At 37.0% G+C, this 21,513-nt stretch overlaps 1 protein-coding gene across 2 annotated transcripts in view; it reads left to right on the top strand.

Annotated features, from left to right (window-relative positions):
• SPOPL (speckle type BTB/POZ protein like) overlaps positions 1–20,506 on the top strand; it is a 45,236-nt gene extending 24,730 nt beyond the window's left edge. The window contains exons 2-12 of one of the 2 annotated variants that reach the window (XM_070946457.1): positions 1,404–1,541; positions 3,651–3,772; positions 6,008–6,159; positions 8,098–8,225; positions 12,907–13,084; positions 13,162–13,217; positions 14,513–14,635; positions 15,265–15,407; positions 15,494–15,547; positions 16,219–16,269; positions 16,492–20,506. In XM_070946457.1, coding sequence (XP_070802558.1) covers positions 1,464–1,541; positions 3,651–3,772; positions 6,008–6,159; positions 8,098–8,225; positions 12,907–13,084; positions 13,162–13,217; positions 14,513–14,635; positions 15,265–15,407; positions 15,494–15,547; positions 16,219–16,269; positions 16,492–16,636 — 1,230 coding nt within the window. In that variant the 5' untranslated portion in view covers positions 1,404–1,463 and the 3' untranslated portion in view covers positions 16,637–20,506. The remainder of the gene's footprint in view (positions 1–1,403; positions 1,542–3,650; positions 3,773–6,007; positions 6,160–8,097; positions 8,226–12,906; positions 13,085–13,161; positions 13,218–14,512; positions 14,636–15,264; positions 15,408–15,493; positions 15,548–16,218; positions 16,270–16,491) is intronic. The other variant, XM_070946543.1, reaches the window with a different exon arrangement.
• Positions 20,507–21,513: the final 1,007 nt, after the last annotated feature.

Below are 21,513 nucleotides of genomic sequence, written 5' to 3'. Positions count from 1 at the left end.
TCTTGTTTTGTTTGAGATTTCATTCTGTTGACTCAAATCTGATAATGGCTGTGGTTCATGGGGTTTTATTGCATTCTAATGTATTTTGAGAGGGATGTGGTGGCTCAGTGGCTAAGACGCTGATCTTGTCAATCAAAAGTTCAGCAGTTCAGCGGTTTGAATCCCTAGTGCCGTGAAATAGGGTTTTCTTCCGTTACTTGTCCCAGCTTCTGCCATCCTAGCAGTTCGAAAACACGTAAAAAATGCAAGTAGAAAAATAGAGACCATCTTTGGTGGGAAGGTAATAGCGTTCCGTGTGCCTTTGGCAATGAGTCATGCCGGCCACATGATCACAGAGACGTCTTCGGACAGCACTGGCTCTTCGGCTTTGAAACGGAGATGAGCACCGCCCCCTAGAGTCGGGAACGACTAGCACATATGTGCGAGGGGAATCTTTACCTTTAATGTATTTTGTGTTTGCAAACCACCTGGAACTTTTGGAGGCATAAGAATAAATGAAAAAAAATAAAGGGACTCTTTATCAGTTAAGTATCTGCGGTTGGTTATCGGGGGGGGGGGGGGGGAAGGTAAAGTAGTCAAGAAGATTTTCCAACAATCGCTATAGGCATTTTTTATTGATTTATATAGTCTACTTAAAAGATTTTTTTTTAAAAAATGTATAAGTAGACAAAGGTGATATTAAATTGTCAGAAGATAAAATTTAACTTTTAGGCCAATTTGGTCTAGTGGTTAAGGCACAAGGCTAGAAACCAGGAGATGGTGAGTTCTAGTCCTATCTGCTGGCTGGGTGACTTTGGCCAGTCATTCTCTCGCTACACAATCCACCTCAAAGGGTTGTTGTTGAGGAGAAAATAGGAGGAGAAAGGAGTATTCAGTATGTTTGCCACATCAACCTTATAGTAAAATAAAGAATTTGATCTCTGTATGAAACCTGTATCAAAAGCTACCCATTAATCTTTGGTTGAAATAATGAGGCTCAGAATACATTTTATCATGTGAACCATTGTCCATATGTCGTTATTTCCTTAAAGTGAATTGCTGTTATTATCAGTAGTTTTTACTCCTTATCATTTTTTATTTTTTAATCTTTTATCAAGTTTGTGGGCTTACAAAAGCTGCTGTTTTCCCTATATTGAGGTATTCCCTATATTCTTTCACCTTTTAATATTTCTAGGTATTAAAAAAAATTAGGATGAATTTCATACTTCTCCCTTTCCCCATTTTCAGGTTTTTACCAAAAATAATAAGCCTTGGGGAAACAAGAAAAATAAAGTTCTTTATCCCAATGTTTTGTTCACTTCTTTCTCTTGTTCTTTGGCATTTCATATCGTTATATAGAAACTGTGGATTAATAATAACTGTGAAATAGTGCTAATTCTTTGCTTCCATCTTGGTGTTGAAAGGAAGGATACTGACAGCTAAATTGCTGCCTTTATACTGAAAAAGAGTGCCATAAAGTGGGGATGTCAAGAGTCCCTACTCCTTCACCATCTGGAGAGATGTCCAGTGGACCTGTGGCTGAAAGCTGGTGTTACACACAGGTAATGTAGTATCTGAGTTCAGAATGCGTTATTAGCATAATTCTCATAGTTCAAGTTTGCCCTTTTAGCTACTTATTCTCTCTCAGTCCAGCCCTATTGCATGGTGTTGTCATGGTAGGGATGAAATGGAGATCCCAAATAAACTGCCTTGAAATCTTGAAGAAACTAACAAACTAAGTAAAAATAAATCAACCTTGAGAAAGAGGCATTGCCCAAAAGTAATGATAATAGCCATGCCTGAAAAGCTGTCCAAAGAAATATTTATGATTCTGATTTTCAGAAAGAAGAACAGGGAGCCAAAAAGTTGGATATGGACGTTTTCGCAAAAAAGCCAATATACAAACACAAAGTGAAAAACGCAGTGACAGTTTTACAATAGGCAGAAGATTAAATACCAGAGTTTGGCAAGTTGTCAAAAAAATAAATAAGTAGACGAACAGCCTAAAGGCTTTGAAGTGTTCAACCTGTACCCGACAATGACAAAGAATAGCCAGTGGTAATTGGTCACTTAGCCTTTCAATAATGAACCAGATCTCAACAGTTAGTATTACACAGTTCAGTTGTATCTCTGTGTTTGGTGGAATGCAGTAACAGTCTTTTCCCCCCATCCCTTTGAGTCAGTTTCAGCTCCTTCTGATGACATGTTCATGTGAGTTTCTTAGCAGTGATATGAAAAGTGTGTGCAATTGCCTGTCTTCTGGATTTTTATTTATCTATAACTCTGGTTTCCTCTGGCACTATCATATCAAAGATTAACCAGACTTAATTCTGCTTAATTCAGAAGACCAGAAAATTCTAGTAGAAGTGAAGAGTAAGGCTGTTCGTGCTTCAAAAATGATTGGGTAGTACTACAGAATGGGTTAGGGTTTTTCATGTGAGTCTCAAAAATGTTGTAGCTGCTTTAAAATGATGCTGCTCCAAAGGCATTTTGAATAGTCTTTTAAATCATTTTCAAAGTACATAGAAGAGTCACTTGTTATGAGATGGGCAGCTGTCCAATGTGATAAATAAATAATAATTTAATTTAATTTAATTTAATTTAATTTAATTAATTCAATTTATATGCCGCCCCTCTCCGAAGACTCAGGGCGGCTCACAATACATTTAAAAAAATCATTATAAAAAACATTTAAAAATGAAAACATTAAAAACTCATTCATGCCATTCATGGCCGGATCTCGCCAGATCACAAGAGTGAGATCAACAGCCTCAGGCCTGCCAGAAAAGCCAGGTCTTCACTGCTTTTCGGAAGGCCAATAGGGTGGGGATGGTCCGGACCTCAGGAGGTAACTGGTTCCAGAGAGTTGGGGCAGCCACAGAGAAGGCCCTCCCCCGCGGGCCCGCCAGCCGGCATTGTTTAGCTGACGGGACCCGGAGGAGACCAACTCTGTGGGATCTTACTGGTCTGCTGGAAGCTATGTGGCAGAAGGCGGTCTCGAAGATAACCTGCTGCATACTACAATTATAGTATGCAGCATACAAATGCAAAAGGGATGTTCTGAAATATCCCAGGGCCTAGTATCTAAAATTTAAAAAGTTAAAACATTATTACGTGTGTTAGCTTTCTGAACTCTGAGGAGCTATTAAGTTTCCTATTATTAATTTATTACTGTTTCCATTTAAGAGAAAGAAGGGATAAATGCTGTAATCTTGTTCTATAAAACTAGGAAGAATGAGATGAATTATCTCAAAATGAGAAGCTTAAGTTTTATGCATTAGTAGCTCTACTGCCTGACATGATCATCAATGAGACACTTATTTCCTGGCAATCCATAATACAAAGTATTAGCATTATTAGCAATTTAATTAGTCAAATATTAGAAAGCAAATTAATCACGAATACAGCTTTCTCAACTCTGGGAGCCTACAGATTTATTGCTCTCCAGGACTGGGAGTTAGTAGTGGCAACTTTGAGTTAATGGAAAATAATTATACAATGTGTTGACATAACTTTTAAAATACAAAGTTGAGCGATTCCTTAATTCTACAAGATAATGTTTTGTTACCTTTAAGTGGATGAGCAGTTGATTTCTTTGGTAATTTTTTAAAATTAGGTTTGAAAAAGATGAACTTTGTAAATTTACATAACTGTCTGCATTTCTTATGCAGGTTAAAGTTGTGAAGTTTTCTTATATGTGGACCATTAATAACTTCAGTTTCTGCCGAGAAGAAATGGGTGAAGTTTTAAAAAGTTCAACTTTTTCTTCAGGGCCAAATGATAAAATGAAATGGTAAGATAAGTGCATTAATTTCTTTTTGCCTTAAATATAAGAGATTCCAAGAACATGTAATGTATCAAGTTAGGATACAATATCTTTCTTCAAATGTTAGAACAGTTGACAGAAAAAGAGTCAACTACTACCAGTCACAATGTCCCAAAGGTGCTTTTTCAAGAGGCAACTGGATACCAGTCACAATAACAGTCAGCAGAGCTAAAGGCTGAAATATAATTTGTCATACATATTGTAACATATTGAAATATACTGTAGTGATTTCCAGCCTTTTCTCTGATATGAAACTGTCAGGGAATTGAGCACACAGGGCACATAGAAGAAAAAGGTAAGGGAAAAGGGAAACTCCCCCTCCATACCCACAGCAACCAATCACAGCATAGATTGCCTCACGCAGGAGTCAGCACTCTCGAACCAATCAGCTATTAACTATGTTCCGATTCATTGTACAATCCCACTGTTCCAGCTACTAAATTTAAATATCGTAATGGAAACACTGTGTCATCACTGAAAACATTAGGAGAACCACTAAATTATGGGCTGGAAATGTACACGTTTCCCTATCATACCACATCTGACACCTTGCCTCAATCCAACATTAAGTAGTTAATATAAAAAATTATGTACTTGATGGCAAAAAATCTTTTGAGATCACCAGATTGTCAAAGTTTTGACATTTCTTCCTAAAATCCTGTAAAATGTGGTCTTTAATGGCGCAATGTGGTGCAGGTTTAGCTAATATTCATTTTTTGTGTTTGTATATAAAACTGACATTTATTGTGTTAGGAACCACTGATGTAGTTTTGCATTTATATAAAACTAGTTTCTCATTTTTTGACTACTGAAACTCTGATATGGTTCATATATCATGCTAAACCACATTTGGTTTAAACACAGATTGCTAAATAAACAAAAATAGATGGTTACTTAAACAAGTCTGAACTGGGAAGCCATGTTAATTTAGTGTAGCTCTCTGTGGCTTATTTAACTTTATGTGTAAACCAGGAATTCTTGTACGTTCTATTTTAAGTGCTTGAATTAGTGTGGTGAAGAATGTTTTCATGTAATTCCCTTGTTGTTTATGTAACGTTAATATTTTGATTATAATCCATTCCTTTTGCCCCTGAATGTGTGATGGAAGCATGCTTTCTGAAAGCTTGGGATTATTATTATCCCTGAGCGTCTTGAGGTGAGATGCAAATTGAGTAGATCAGTAGTTATTATTTAAAGAGAAAAATATGCTTATATTTGGCTTTCCTTACAATGCCTGGTTTTTCTTAATCCCTGTGTTTTGAATATATAGGTAGTTCTCGACTTAACAACAGTTCATTTAGTGACCATTCCAAATTACAACGGCATGAAAAAAGAACTATTTTTCACACTTATTATTGTTGCAGCATCCCCATGGTCATGTGATCATTTGGCACCTGGCATGTGTTATAATGGTTGCAGTATTCCAGGGTTATGTGATCACCTTTTGCAACCTTCTGACAAGTAAAGTCAATCGGGAAGCCAGATTCACTTAACAACCATGCTACTAAGTTAACAACTGCAGTGATTCACTTAACAACTGCAGAAAGAAAGGTTGTAAAATGGGGCAAAACTCACTTAACTGTCTCGCTTAGCAACAAACATTTTGGGCTCAATTGTGGTCGTAAATTGAGGGCTACCTGTATTTACAGGCAGTCTCCATTGAGTAGCTTATAGAAATCACCATAGATTGTAATGAAGTTTTTTTAAAAAAGAAAGTGAAAAAAGATGGGTATGGATTTTGTCACTTTTTTCTGCACTTTATCCCATATTGTTTTAAAGAATCCTATAAACTTTTATGGTAAATGCAGGTGTTGACAGGAAAAACACCAGGTTTTTCCTTGTGTTAAGATACTTATCAGATGTATTTTTTCTAGAGGAGCTATTCTACTATATAAAATACTGAAATCTTGCCATTGAGGTAGGAGAGCAAGATTAGACTTGAAGATAAATGGATAGTGGATGTGACACTAATCCACAATAGTGGAATATTTGAAGAATGTAACTTTGGTTGAGGCCATACTATTCAAAAACGTTTTTGCAAAGTATCAATCTAAAAGAGAGAGCTATTTTATGTTTCCTTGTAAGGGACCTTATCCTAGCACATTTGAAACACATTAACCTGTAAATCCTGACATAAATTTGTCTAGCTGAGGACAATTTTTATTGAGCATTGATGTATAACCCAGACTTCTTACATTCCAGGTGCCTGAGGGTAAACCCAAAAGGTTTAGATGATGAAAGCAAAGATTATCTTTCATTGTATTTACTTCTAGTTAGTTGTCCAAAAAGTGAAGTGAGAGCAAAATTTAAGTTTTCTCTGTTAAATGCAAAAAGAGAAGAAACAAAGGCAATGGGTAAGTGTATTTTTAAAATTACTCTGATGTTGACTTTCAGTGTGAGAAAGAAATACTTTGGCCTTTCCAAAGCTTGTCAAAAGGGTTAATTAGAATCTTCACTCAGCTTCATCACCTTTTTATTCTCTTAGAAATACTTGTTTATGTTTATGACATATCAAACCTTTCAGAAAAGGTTATACACTCTAGCTTTCCATAGATTTTTTTATATCCTTCCTTCCTTCCTTCCTTCCTTCCTTCCTTCCTTCCTTCCTTCCTTCCTTCCTTCCCTCCTTCCCTCCCTCCTTCCCTCCCTCCCTCCCTCCCTCCTTAACCTCTATTTTGCAATAGCTGCCTTGAATTTTTAAGTTGATGTTTGTCTAGTTGACAGTACAGGAAATTTGTTTATTTAAATTCTGTGTTCCATTGTATTAAAAAAAATCACTATGTAGATATGATTGGGAAAGTATGATGCTGCTGCTGTCTGTAAAGCCTTTCACAGAAAAAGCTACTAACATCTGTAATTTCCATTTAATGAATATTTGTAGGATCTGTCAGTTCGTTACTACTGAGATGGGTAAACAGTTGACTCCTTGATGTGTCTTACTTGGGGAGTTTTAGCAACCTATTTCTGCATTCAAATCAAAGGACAGAATGAGGTTTCAGGTAAGCTAGGCAGCCTGCCGACTGGGTTAAATGAGGCCTCATTCTGTCCTTTGATTTGTGTGCAGAATGCTGTTGGTTGTCCTATTATGGAGCTTTCTTATTTTTTTCTCCTGTTTCTTAAAATATACCAGTATAAATCAGTGGTGTTGACGCTTTGTGCCCTGTGATGGACATACTCGGCTATCTGAAAGACCTATTGGTGGCTCATGAGTTGCACAGTGGATACAGTTACTGGGCTAGATTCAGTTCATTCTCCCATATATTAAAATAACTGCTTCACAGTCAAGAGCCTTTTCTCACTGGGTTTAGCTTCTCTAGAAGTGGCTCTCATCGGAATGCCATAGGTTACTGTTGGATGAAAAATAACTTTACTGCTATTGTAACTTTCATTAACAGCAGTATTGTTCTTTCTAATATAGTGTTCCTCCACTTGACACTTTCCAGGGTTTTGGTACCCAGGCCAGGATTGTGAGAGCTGATAGCTTGATTGGAGAACAGTGGGGTAGAAAAGTTTGCACAACCTTTGTAAAATAACTGTGTACAATACATTTTCTAGATAACATGTTCATTAGCTGACTAATCAACATCCAAATATTACCAAATACTTTAAGATTACAGGTAGTCCGTGACTTATAACACTTCATTTTGTGACCATTCAAAGTTACAACAACACTGAAAAAGTGACTTATGACTGTGTTCAATACTTGTGACAATTGCAGCATCCCCATGGTTACGTAATCAAAATTCAGATGTTTGGCAGCTGACTCATATTTATGATGGTAGCAATGTCCTGGGGTTATGTGATCACTTTTTGCGACCTTCTGACAAGCAGTCAGTGGGGAAGCCAGATTCAGTTAACAATTATGTTATTAACTTAACTGCAATGATTCACTTAATCATTGTGGCAAGAAAGGTAATAAAATGGGGCAAAACTCACTTAACAAATGTCTTGCTTAACAACATAAATTTTGGGCACAATTATGGTGGTAAGTCGAGGACTACCTATATTTTTAAAAGCCACCCTGGGTCTTTATAACCAAAAATATTTACCTCTATATTTTATTTCTGTGTGGTTGGCAATTGAATCAAATGGCTGGTAATTTATATTAAACTATGTTCAATGCACAGCAAGTGGGGCAGTTTCTCAGCCAAAAATGTATTCATGGATACATAGATTGCTATTAAGGATAATGATTTCAGCTCAGTAGGAACCTTGGATTTCATTTCTTATCCGTAATTATTTTAAAATGTCTTTTAATTGAATATACTCCTGTTTTATTTATTTACTACTAGAAAGCCAAAGAGCATATCGATTTGTTCAAGGCAAGGACTGGGGTTTTAAAAAATTCATTCGACGAGACTTTTTACTTGAGGAAACTAATGGTCTTTTACCAGATGATAAGCTTACGCTATTTTGTGAGGTAGGTAATCAATCTGTGCTTTTAAAAATAGAATATTGGTTTCCATGGCTATGAATGAGAAATGAGGAGAGCTTTAAATGTTAAGTTTATTCCTTCTGTATTAAAGAAACACCCTGATCAAAGGTTTGAGCTTAATTGTTTTCTTATGTATTGATGCAAGATCCATTTTCTATAAATAAGTTGCCCATTAGACACATTGCTATTTTGCACAAAATGAAAAGAAGCCTGAGGAATACTCCTGTGATGTCTGTCTGTCTGTCTGTCTGTCAATCAATCAATCAATGGAATACTCCAACTCCCACTCCATCCTCATGAGATGTTTGCATGTTTCTAATGCTTCACTTTATTCAACATTGCATTGGGATCTATCATAGGATCAAATTGGTTCTGCATTGATATATTTTTAAATGAAGTCCAACTGCATAACTCCTTTTCTTGAATCAGGCCAGTACACTTTACATTGGTTGGCAGTAGGTATTTAAAGAATTATGTATCTTAATAGCTGCAGACCATATAATCTATTATTTGTGCATTTTGCTTGCTCCTCAATTATTGACTAGCTTAAGATAAGCCTGATTTTTAAATTAGAATTCACCAAAACAGAAAAGTTTATGTTCTGTAGAAGCATCTTTGTAAACTTATGCTGTAAGCTTTTCTTTCTCAATTTTGGAACTTCTTTCAGTGCTTCAGCTCCTTGGATAGCCTAAATCACGGGTATCAAATTCGCTGCGTCATGTTGCCATCACATGACATTTCGTGATGTATTTCCCATTTGTGGAGCTGGGTTGGGCATGGCCTGTACATGACGCATCTGGCCCATGGGCTGTCAGTTTGACACACCTTGCTTAAATTGACCAGAACTTTGAATGCAAAGTCTTAAAAGACAAAATAATTTATTTCCATAATAAATGTGCAATGATCAGACCTTCCCTGATTAGCTTACCTACCAAGAAAACAGAGAGGAACGGTTATGGGATATGTTTTAAGAAGATGGAGTTTCTAACTCACAAGTTTGATATGTAGAATTGGTAATTGTGCAGTGAAACTGATAAAATTGCTTTTGTCAAAACAGTTGTGGCTTTTCATTATATTGATAATGCCCTCCATGACATTCAATGTTTATAAATTCTTCTGATATTCTTCAGATTTAAATCTGTTAACAATATTACAAAATTAAGATAACTTTTCACAACAATCCTTGTTCGTGAATGTTTGGAAGAATGAAAGTTGTTTAGATTAATTTAAAAATCCAATCAATATAAATGCTCTGATGAAATAGATCCTTGGCTTAAATCACTAAATCACTGTTAATTATGTCAGTAATCCAACCTGCCTTAATAATACCCAGAAAGACTGCTTCCAAATGGAAGCTAGTGAAGAAGGTTACGATCCCAGTACAGTGAGTGTTAAATATACTTTGGCTGGTTATCACTGCTGCCAGGGACTGATTTGTGGCTTAGGAAGATGATAGATGCTGTAACTGCTAATAAATTTGCTTTGATCTTTATATTTACAAGAAATATGTGCAAAAATTTCTTGGCAAGCTTACAACTTAATTATTTGCCATTATATTGTGCATGAAGAATAATTGAAATGTGGCCCTTGAGACTAAATGGTACAAATGTACTGCATCTTATTTTAGTTAGATAGACAGGCTAAATTAGTTGTGTGATGAATTTGTTATGAATACAATTATTGCACTGATAAGTGGATGTAACAAGCCTGAATCTGAAAGGATTTTCATGTTATACAGTATTCCTGAATCAAACAGTTCGACTGCAAACCAAACTTGTTAGAGGCGAATGTTTAATATGGACGAAGGCAAGGAGTGTGTGCAACATATGAAGTCTGTTGTATTGCAGTGGTTTTGATGCATTGATTCAGGAGCATCCAGTCTTGCATTTTGTTTTCTTAACAAACTAAGCCACGGTGGCGCAGTGGTTAGAGTGCAGTACTGCAGGCTGCTTCTGCTGCCTTCTGGCTGCCTGCAATTTGGCAATTCAAATCTCACCAGGTTCAAGGTTGACTCAGCCTTCCATCCTTCCGAGGTGAGTAAAATGAGGACCCAAATAGTTGGGGGCAATATGCTGACTCTGTAAACCGCTTAGAGAGGGCTGTAAAGCACTATGAAGAGGTATATAAGTCTAAGTGCTATTGCTAACTCCTTTTGGAGCTTCAGTTATTGTTTGGAAACTGAACATAGTTAGCTTTAAAATACAAATAGTCCTTATTGAATGATGACTGGTACAGCAACTGCTCAAAATTATTACAGCGCTGAATATATACCGGTCCTCGTACTTGTGTGTGTTGCAGCATCCCCATGGTCAGATGATTGTAATTTGGGCACTTGGCAACCAATTTACAATTATAGTGATTGCAGCATCCTGGGATTATGTAATTGCTCTTTGCAACTTTCATTACGAGCTTCTGACAAGCAAAGTCAATGGGAAAATCGAAGGTTGCAACTGGTGATCGTGACATTGCACTTAATAATCACACAGGATTCACTTAATGACGGCAACCAGAACTGCTGCAACTGCCATAGGTTGGTGCAGTCACACAACTCACAGTTTACAGCTGTGTCACTTAGCAATGAAGTTGCTGGTCCCTATTATAATTGCTAAGTGAGGATTATCTATAGGGAAGGTCTATAGCTCCTCATTCTCGCTACTGAAATGATTCTATGTTGCTGGGTCTTCTTGAAAACCTGCTATCTAGTGCAATATAGGCAAATTGTGGGGAAGAATATGGCAGGCACCCTAGAAGAAGAGCACTAACCCTTCATTTCCAATAATCTCAGATGAATGCAGATTACAAGGCAGAGAGGCTTTGTGTGTGCACAGATGTCTGTAGATGTGTGCATTTGATGGAGATCTGAATGCATATGCATTCAGGTTGCCATTGGCTTATTACCATTTAATAATCATTCAAAGTTACAACAGACTTTTAAAAAGCTACTTACATCCATATTTGAAGTTATGACTGTTGCCCCACACCTCTTCCCAAAGTCACATGACACAGTCACCATAAGAACAGAAATTTATTTCATTGTTTTCACTCCTGAAACAATAATTTGGCTACCATTTGGTAGCCACACCTATATTAGGTTAGATTATTTGTCCATGTTGCTGGAAACGTTTTCCAAATTTTCAAGATTTTAGCTACCAGAGAAGAGGTCTTCTGTATATAAAATATAGTCTACTGTTTGGTATTGCCACTATGAAGTAACTTTTAAATTGCCTTTCTTCTTATGTTCCATTTTTTCAAAACTTACTATTTTTGACTTGATTAAGCCAGATATTGTCAGGATTCCAAATAACACCCCCAATGAAAGAGGACTCCAAGGCTAGAGATCCTCAAAGTTCCATATTATTATTAGATTGGCACATCTGGGAAAATCCGAATCTGAAAGCTTCCAGGTTTTCCCCACCCATAGGAAAGTCCAAGTCCCTGCCCAGCACCCACATGTCCATCACATGGCCCAATCAATGCACCATCCCAACTGGAGATGCCTCCCAGTCACACCACTCCAAGTGCAGGGCAGGATGTCCTTGACTCCCAGAGAATGGAATGTTATTATGACTATATATCTCCCCTGTCCCATACAATCCCCCTCCCAGTTTCCCACAGCACTAAATGTGGCATGCCTGAAGATCCAATGCAAAAGATGGCTTCCAGGCAGGGCCGGATTTTCCTATAGGCTAACTAGGCTTCAGCCTAGGGCCTCAAGATCAAGAGGGGCCTACATTCAAATTATTAGCAAAATTAAAATTACACTTTCACTATAGTTGAAAGGGCCTCATAAGTGGAATAGCCTAGGGCCTCTTTTCATCTAAATCCGGCCCTGCTTCCAGGCCTGACAGATATATTTGAATTAATTTAAAATACCTTGCTTCATCTGCATACAGTATAATAAGACATTCGCTGGGATAGGAATGCTAGCCCAGCATCCTTCTATGCTGATCAAAGCTGCTGGATGATGTAATTCAGCAACTGTAGTTTTCCTACTCTTCAGTTGCAGAACCCTTTCTGGTGTGTCTTATAAAAACATCTATTCTAGAAACTTGATTTCTAACTTACATTTAATTTATATTTAAATACTTCCAATTCCATTCTGGCTTCAAATCTGATGCAACAGGGGTCCCCAACCACAGCCCACTACCAGGCTGTGAGCTGTTCAAAACTGGGGCACCCAGCAAGCATGTGCGCATCCCCCCTTCTGCAAGCAGTGGGCAAGTGGTCCCTTTACATGAGCAGCAGGCGCAAGTGCATGCTGCTCCTGCAAGTGGAGCTACACCCATGGGCGTGTTTGCCTGACACTCACACAAAACCATCCCCTCTCTGCCCCCACACCAGTTTGCAAAGCTGGAAAGGTTGGGGAACTTTGGTACAAGATAAAACAATTATATTGTATATATTGTTGTTAGGTTTCATTAGGAGCAGATTTCAAACAACAACACCTGTAAAAATATTTATCTCTTGCTTTTTCTTAATATTCTGATAATACAATACATGTTAAGTTGTATTGGTCAAATTGGTTTGTTGGTCTATTTTATTTTCCTAGCTAAATATCATGATTTTGGGATATCAGAAATGAAACCAATTTTCTAATGTATGCATTATTGCCCTATGAGAGCCTTAACATTACAGTTATTGATATATTATTTACTGTTTTGATTAGGTAAGCGTGGTCCAAGACTCAGTGAATATATCAGGACTGTCCAGTACAAACACTTTAAAAGTACCTGAATGTCGACTAGCTGAAGATTTAGGCAACCTCTGGGAAACCACAAGATTCACAGACTGCAGCTTTTATGTAGGAGGGCAAGAGTTCAAAGCTCATAAATCTATCCTTGCAGGTATCTTTTACTTCCGTCTTCTTTCATAGCTTTTGTTACAATCTTGACCTACTATTAACACTCGTCTCTTCCCACAGCTCGTTCACCTGTTTTTAATGCCATGTTTGAACATGAGATGGAGGAAAGCAAAAAGGTGAGTAGAGTGCTGCTTTTATTTCTGTGGAATGATGTCCCAGAGGACCTAACCTTTGAATCAGCATAGGGTGACAGAAACCAATCAGTCAGTGAAATCAGCAGCCCCCAACCTGTCTGGCACCAGGGACCAGTTTTGGAAGAAAAATAGTCTTCCACAGACCAGGGGGAAGGGTGATGGTTTTGTGTGCAACCTAGATCTTGCGCATGCACAGATGAAGCTTTCCTCGCTTGCCCGTCACTTGCATGGCCCAGTTCCTAACAGGCCATGGACTGGTACCAATCTGTGGCCCAGGGTTTGGGAGCCCAGGGTTACATGAAAAAAATTCATGGGCCAAATAGTATCTCACAGTTTATTTGAACAATGCATTTAAAAATATAATACTATATGAAATGTTGCAAATGTGTGACCCATAAAATAAAATAAAAGTGCTTTGTGGATATTGTAGATATTCATTTGCAGTAGATCGCACGTAGAGCCTTGGAGCAACTGTTATAGAATTGGCCTTTCTGGATTGAATAAACCAATCTAAGGATATGGAAAACATGGGTTGTCTGTCAAAACTATCCTGTCTTTGGAGAGTCTCAATTATCTGGGTCATGGTTGTCCCAAAGATGCTTTTCAAAAGGCAATTGGATTTCTTGGGGTTTTTTTCTTAAAGGAAAAAAACCAGACATTCCAGTTGCTGTTGGAACATCTTTGGGATACCCTGACTCCTGTACTTAGTTAGGAAGAAATAATTGATCCATCAGAATAAAATTGGTTTCATAGTCCTTTCTATTGTTGCCTCCTTTTGAACTACTTTCCCAAAGTACCTCAGCTGGTACTATTGAGGATTTTCTGTTTTTTACTCATTTTTTTAGCCAGGCATTGTCTTCAGCGGCAATTGTCTTATAACATTCTTTAAATTTTAAGCTAGCAGTTTGCTAGAAGCCTGAAACAGATTTGTAAGTGTAGAAAATGCAATATTGGAACTACATGTAAGGTAGGAAGAGCACTATGTTAATTTTGCAAATAAGCTCTAGTTCAATTTTTGACTCATTTACTTTTTACTTCTTTGACTTGTTTATTTGAATCCAAGTAGAGCACCATAACAGCTTCTAAATTTCTATTGGATTTCATGGAAAAAATGTCACTTCCTGAGATTGAAGGAACCCAGCAATAGGTTTAATTAATGTTATCAGCAGGTATAATGAGGGCCTAATGTGTTTTGTAGCTGCATTGCTTTAGGTTAAGTGGTTTATAATGCTTTAATTCAAAATCATAACAAGATTTTTTTCTGATTTGTGTGACAGAATTGTGTAGAAATAAATGATGTAGATCCTGACGTATTTAAAGAGATGATGAGATTCATTTATACAGGCAAGGCTCCAAATCTTGAGAAAATGGCCGACAGCTTGTTGGCAGCAGCAGATAAAGTAAGTAAAGAAAAACTATAGAAGTGTTTTACTATTTGTTTTAACCAAAAGTAGAAAGAACTCATTTTGACATTTTCCTACATTCAGGAATGCTATCAATACACCGAGTAAAGAAAGATCAGAAATTATATAAACCTGTTTTATATTATTAGTGAAAAGCTGTTATCCATTATTTTGGACAGTGTTCTGGAGAACTGAGGAGAATAACCACCCAGACATGTGGTTATCTATTTAGAAAGAAGAAAGACCTTTTCAGACCCCCTATTGTCATATTTCCTCTTTCTAGGATATTACAGTAACAGACTAGAGAAGTAAAATGTATAGATGAGATTAATATTTTTATTGGTATTTCAAATTTGAAGAATTAACATGCTTTAATTACTAATAATGGATCAATACATTTACATAATTAGCATTTCCTTTGCCAAATATGTAGCCCTGGAAATTATTGTTCCTAATGCAAATTCATTGAGGGTAGAGCAGTACATGCTCTATCATTCAGATACTGTAGTTCATTGTGAGGGATCAAATATTTCATAGTTTCTGCCAGGCATTTCTGTATTAGAGATGTCTGCTTTTCTGACTGAAGCAGTATTGAATATACACAAACAATTTTTCTCTCTGGTCAGTATGCACTTGAACGGCTGAAGATCATGTGTGAAGAAGCTCTGTGTAGTAACCTCTCAGTAGAAAATGTGGCAGACATTCTGATTCTCGCAGATTTGCACAGTGCAGAACAATTGAAAGCACAAGCAATAGATTTCATTAACAGGTATGTGATTTGTTTCCTTGAAAAATCTTTCTCCTTTGAAGGGAACACTTCAGAGAGATAATGTTTGAGTATTTTTTCATGCACAGGTGCAGTGTTCTTAGGCAGCTTGGCTGTAAAGATGGAAAAAACTGGAACAACAGGTATGTATACTTTGATCTCACTTAAGCATTGTCTGTAATCTAGCTGTGTGTTGTCTTGATAGTGAGAGACAAGTGAAATAAAGAGTGAGACTCAAAGCTAAAGTCAGCCATATAACTATTGAGGGGTGCCCTCCATTTTTCTATTACAAATTTCTCCCTATTTTATGTTTGTTGTATTTTAGTCTTTTCCCAGGTGGGTTACATATCTGTTTTATATTTGTGTATTTTATAAACTTGATCAGGAAGCCAACTAAAGATAAATTGATAATATGGCTTTGGAATTAATGGGAGATCCATTGCAGCTCACATATAAAATGCAGTATTGAATGAAGTACAGGAATGGGCACTCTCCTAGTCACTTCCCCTAAATATTGCCATCTGATGGGAGATTTGGCAGGCCTCCACCCTTTTAGCCTTTAGTAAGGCTTTGAAGACTTGGCTTTTCCGCCTAAATGTTGGGAGATTAGATTATGTCACGTTAGCACTGATAAGCACCAGGTTTTTGTTGCTTTTAGTGTTTTCGTGTGTTTAGTTTTATAATTTTTTAATATGGCTTTTTATATTATTTTAATTTTTGATTGGGAGCCGCCCAGAATTGTATGAAAGATGGGGAACTGTATAAATGTTTTAAATAAATAAATAAAATAAATGGCTTTGTGATTCCTACTCAGAACAAGAGAGGGATTTGCTGAAATGTCAAGCAGGGTTTCCCAGCCTTTCAGGTACTGAAAAGTAGCTTTTTGCAAGCCTTGATCACACAAGTTGGCTTTGGTAATCACTGACTAAAACTAAAAATGCTTTCATTTTGGTTCCTTATCTTCCCAATATCTCCACTTGGAAGTATGTCTTGTTCATCTTAATGTAGCTTGACCTTTGAGTAGACATACCTGTAGTATTTTGCAAATCTTCTCAACCCATGTTTTGTGCATCTGTTATCTTTACAGCCAAGCCACAGACATAACAGAAACCGCAGGATGGAAATCGATGATTCACTCCCATCCCCACTTGGTCGCTGAGGCCTTTCGGGCCCTGGCCTCTGCACAGTGTCCGCAGTTTGGCATTCCACGCAAACGGCTAAAACAGTCATGAAATCTTCCATGAACTCTCGGGAACTAACGCTTCCTTGTCCATATCCAGAAGGGGTTTTCAAACCAACTGCTCAAATATGTGACCCTTCTCTGCAGAACAGAACCAGAAAGCTTTTAAAGAATGGATAAAATGTATGGTTTAATAATCAGCTTTAAATCAGACTGATAATTCTCCAGTTCACTGAAAGGCCTTAACGTCAACTATTCTAGTTCATTTGTGATTTTCCTGTTTTTGTTTTTTAAATGGTGCCTCGTCGTTTTTGACTCGGCTTTGTAGGATTGCACTAGCTCCATAAGGCAGTAATGCTGATCAACGAAGACGTTTTCAAAAGGATCTTCTTCTCCTTTCCTTCTTTTTTTTAAAAAAAAAAATTCCCAAAATGAAGATTATCGGTTGGTCTTATGGTAACTGGATTTCAACTAGCCCTCTGTTAAAAGCACTTGATCTGGGGGCAAACAAGCGCTCCAGTCCAAAATATTGTATTTAGGATGCATCTGCCTATCTTCAGAGAGTGCTGTCAGGCATGCGGTGGCAATATACTACTCTGAATATAATTTATTTTTCATTGGTTCAGGTGACTGAGGGAAATATGCAATGTCTTGGCTCAGAAATGTATTTTACTAGTATTTATAAATGCTTACTATGTGAGTGTGCCCATCAGTGGAAAAAAAATATAGTAATTTTTTTTTTTTTTTTTGGCCCATGTTGCTTTATGATCCATTGTTCTTTTACCTTGTACTGAACCAGAGCGAGAGTTGGTACGGAGAGGAAATAAGGGATATGTGCTGTGGAAGAAATGGTTATTTCTCAAATAGAATACATGGGAGGTTAAGGATGCTTAAGAGCGACCAAATGTCGATTTCAGAAATGGGCCAAAATGGAATCTCAGTATGCACTTTTAATGTGTAACTTTTGTATGTTGTGTGGTACATATATATTTTGGTTTTGATAAATATGGTACAGTACTTGTGGCCTAACTTTTGAAATACATTAAGATGCCCACAGCCACATGGGATTTAGTTTTGTTACTGCAAACAAGGAGTGCATGACTTAGAGATGCTGATTTTAACTTAATATCTTCAAGTGTTCATGTTAGAACCCATTCTGTCTCCACACTTTGGGTAGGCTTAACTCTGTTCCCTTAGTGTGTGTACGCACAAGCCTATTCTCACTAGTGAAAATTGCACAGATACACACTTAGCAGGAAGAATAGAAGTATGAAATGTCAGTATTTATAAGCACTGACCTGCTCCTTTTAGCCTTCATTATTGTACTAGCATTGTGGATGGTATTGAAATTCTGCCTAATGTGAAAAGGATCTTATAAACAACCTTGTAAACTGCTTGTAATGAAGAAAGGTTTTTTTTAAATTATTACTATAATTATTGTTACTATTATTCAAAATTTAGCTTTAATGCCAACACTTTTAGTGTGTGTGTTAGCATTGTTTACAATTGGAGGGATTTCTCTGCAAACATGCACATTAGAAATGTTTTATTATCATGGATTTACCTTAATAATGGTAATGTGATATATCTGTTGTGTGGGAGAAATTGCATTGAACCATAAGTAAAGGGAATTTCTTGTGCTTTTGCATAAAAGATCTTAGGTAGCCCATTTGACTGACATGCTCAATTAATGAAGGTTTCCTTAGTTTTTCAAAAGATATTCCCTCTGTTTTCAGCAGGGAAGCATTAATTCAAAGATCTAAGGCACATTTATTCTGAAAGATTATTATTTTGAATATATGTAAAGAACAGTTGGGAGCAAAGAAAAAAAAAAGAGTGCTTCCAATCCAATGCTAAAACTTGAAACAAATCTCCATTCTGGCTCAACTCTTTCTTTCACAGAAAAGGTCAGTGCAGAATTTGAACATGCATCCTTGAAGCGCAGTTAAAAGGACCATTTTTGTGGTTTCAATGGCCCTGAACATTAATCACTGAACCAAAGTGGTACAGCAGTGTTCTATCCAGAGATGTGTTATAGTTTGTAATATTACTAGGAAGTTTTTGTTTATCTAAATTAAGATCATGTACAGGTAGGTGTTCTAACCAGTGAAATTAAAAGAATGTAATGTCCCGCAATGATAAAAGAAGATTTTGCTGCACGGTAAACAACATATTGATATAAGCAACTTTGCATTTTGAATGTTGCAGCTTAATATAAAAGTGACTTGAATATTTAATAGAGTGATTGTCCATTTCAGCTTCTTCTGGTAGTACTTGATACAGCAGTCAAGAAGAACATCTTAAAACATTTTCGTTAAGCATTCTAAAAATCTTAATAGCACACTTTGTACCAAAAATATCAAGCACTGCGTGATATGAATGAAGTACTTGTTTAAGACATCTTATCAAAATTTATAAGATGTTGCCATAGATGACCTTAATAGCCAATCTTATGAATTGAACTAATATATTGTTTTACTTGTTGGCTATAGCAAAATACTCAGTAAAGTAAAATTAATGTTGTTTTCTATGGATAAGCTAATCCATCTTTATTTTCTCAAGGAACCACATTCAGTGTTTGCATTCTTCCAAAAGAGCTGGCAAGAACAATCTGTATTTTCCATGTTTCTGTACCTACTGGCTGAAATCTGGAAAGTTTGTGAGGATGGGGAAGCCCACTCTTACTCCCAGATTTTCAGCTCAAATATCAAACTGCTGTGTTTGGCTTGCCTGTTTTGCTCCTCTCCATTGGCCTTCAGTATCAGACCTCGTTCCCTGACCCCAAAGAGAGCAGCCTGCATGTGTTGTGTTATGGTGTATGGGTTTCGTAAGATTCGTTTTCTGAAACATGGGACTCGGATTTCTGCTAAAAGCGATAGTTACCATTTAAATTACTTATGTTGATGATGTTTTTCAATGAAGGAAGCCTCAGTAACTCATCCAGATTTTGGCAGTCCATTTACTGCATGCTGACATATAGTGCCCTGTGGTTTTTTGAAATGCAAGCTGATGAAATGAAGAAAAAATGGAAAGTTGTGGGAGAATTTAAAGAGAAAGACTGATGATATAGAAGTCATTAACATTGTATCTGGCCAGCACATCACAGTTGTTCATCTCTGGAGATGCCAAATATTTTTTTAAAGATATACTTGTCTCTTGTAGCCAATTGCAGGTTGAAAACAGCTCTGGATATCCTAGAAAGAGAATTACTAAGATAGCTAAGGTATGCCTGGCTGCTTTTGTTTTGTAATTCCTTGATTTCAGTATGGTAATGTGATGAATAATGGCTATTTGAGAGTAATTGGCAAGGCACTGATGGCTCTATTGTAAAGGGGTTCCTTCAAGTTCAGGGAGTTGCTATTTTTGTCAACTTCCTATAGAAGGTATTAGGATAACCATTGGGGCATGCTTTGTTTTAAAGCTATAAAAGATTTTTTTAAACCAATTGATGTGTAGCCCAAATTTAATTTTTATTGACTGGATTGATCGGAATCCTTCCTATGGACTCTAATTAGTTTCAGCGCATTGTACAGTTGCATTGATTTTCTTGCTGTTTTGCTTGCAGCAAATGGACTATCTCTGGAAATGGATGCACATTATTTTTATCAGTGTTTGTTGTGGTTTGCGTTTATCATACTCTTGTAGTCTAGTTTATGCTGGATTTTGATATGTCCCAATGAAGGTATATTTTTGAGTCCTGTTTTAGAATGGAAAGATTGGAAGAATTCAAGCCTGTGCTTAATTGGAAATTATCCATATTACCTATCATGTTAAGACATTTGCATCAAACCATCCAGCCTTTTATATCTGCCTGATGTTAACAGTGAAATACTTCAGTGAGATACTTTTTGTACCTTGTTGCTGAAAATATTTTTGCATTTCAGGACATCAAGTTACAATAAAGTTGTTACTTATAAAGAAATATGTGCACATTGATGTCTTTGGGATATTGACTTTGCTACAATTCAGACTCCCCTAAGTGAGATAAAATGGGCACAATCTGATAGAGGTTGTAATCATCATGTTGTTTCAAGTTAGAGAAACCTTTTCAGAAGACACAATATTTACTTGGGCTGTGTTTTCTTTTTAAAATTTATTTCAGAAACAAACAAAAAAAAAAAACCCGGCCTATTAATGATAATTTCTTTATAGTTGACTTCAGTTAATGGAAACCCCTTCACAAGGAATTAAGTCACCATTGTTGATTTTTTATATATCTATATTGAAATTTTATGCTGAAATGTTCAGCATAAAGATAACCCAAAGCAAGCCGGCATAGCATCTTACGAAACAGCCACTGATTCATCATGTGATTTGTTATAGGTTACAAAAAATAAAAGGTTGACAAAATTCCACTCTGGTGTTAGGAAAAGGTTTTATTTCCATGCTTCCTTCTGTTGGAAGAAACATCCTTCTAGGTTCTGCTCCAAGTGGGGAAAAAGACACTGGAAACATGGAGACTGCTTGGAAAGATGGTTTAATGGTGGACAGGATCACATGGCTTGAGTTCCTGAACAGAAAAGGGGCTGATACAGTAAATCTTCGGGTTTTTATGCTCTCTCTGGCTCTGCATTTCTTGGGGCCCCGAAAGAGTATCCTGATTGGTTGTCAGACTCCCAGGGGGTGGGGGCCTTGCTGGATGATGGTCACATGTGCTTCCCAGGTCACATGTGGTGAGTTTCTGCTGCTATTGTGTAGAGGGCTAATCCTATCTTTGGCAATTCCTACTATGGCTCTGCCTGAAGGAGGTAGATCTTTGTTATGTAGAATAGACTGGCCCAAGCCTTAATGGCCCATTGACAAAGGGTGGGGACAGGAAGATGGGAGCTGCTTCCAAACATGCTTATCCCAGGGAAATATAATATTCTGCCTTTTTCATATTTCCTAAAATATTTCACTCTTCCAGGAGAGGGGTGGGTGCTAACTTCC

This window comes from Pituophis catenifer, unplaced genomic scaffold (genome assembly GCF_029215685.1).
Source record: "Pituophis catenifer annectens isolate HBS135680 unplaced genomic scaffold, rPitCat1.0.hap2 SCAF_1, whole genome shotgun sequence".
NCBI classification, from domain to species: Eukaryota; Metazoa; Chordata; class Lepidosauria; order Squamata; family Colubridae; genus Pituophis; species Pituophis catenifer.
This window is presented reverse-complemented; position numbering and strand designations above follow the sequence as displayed.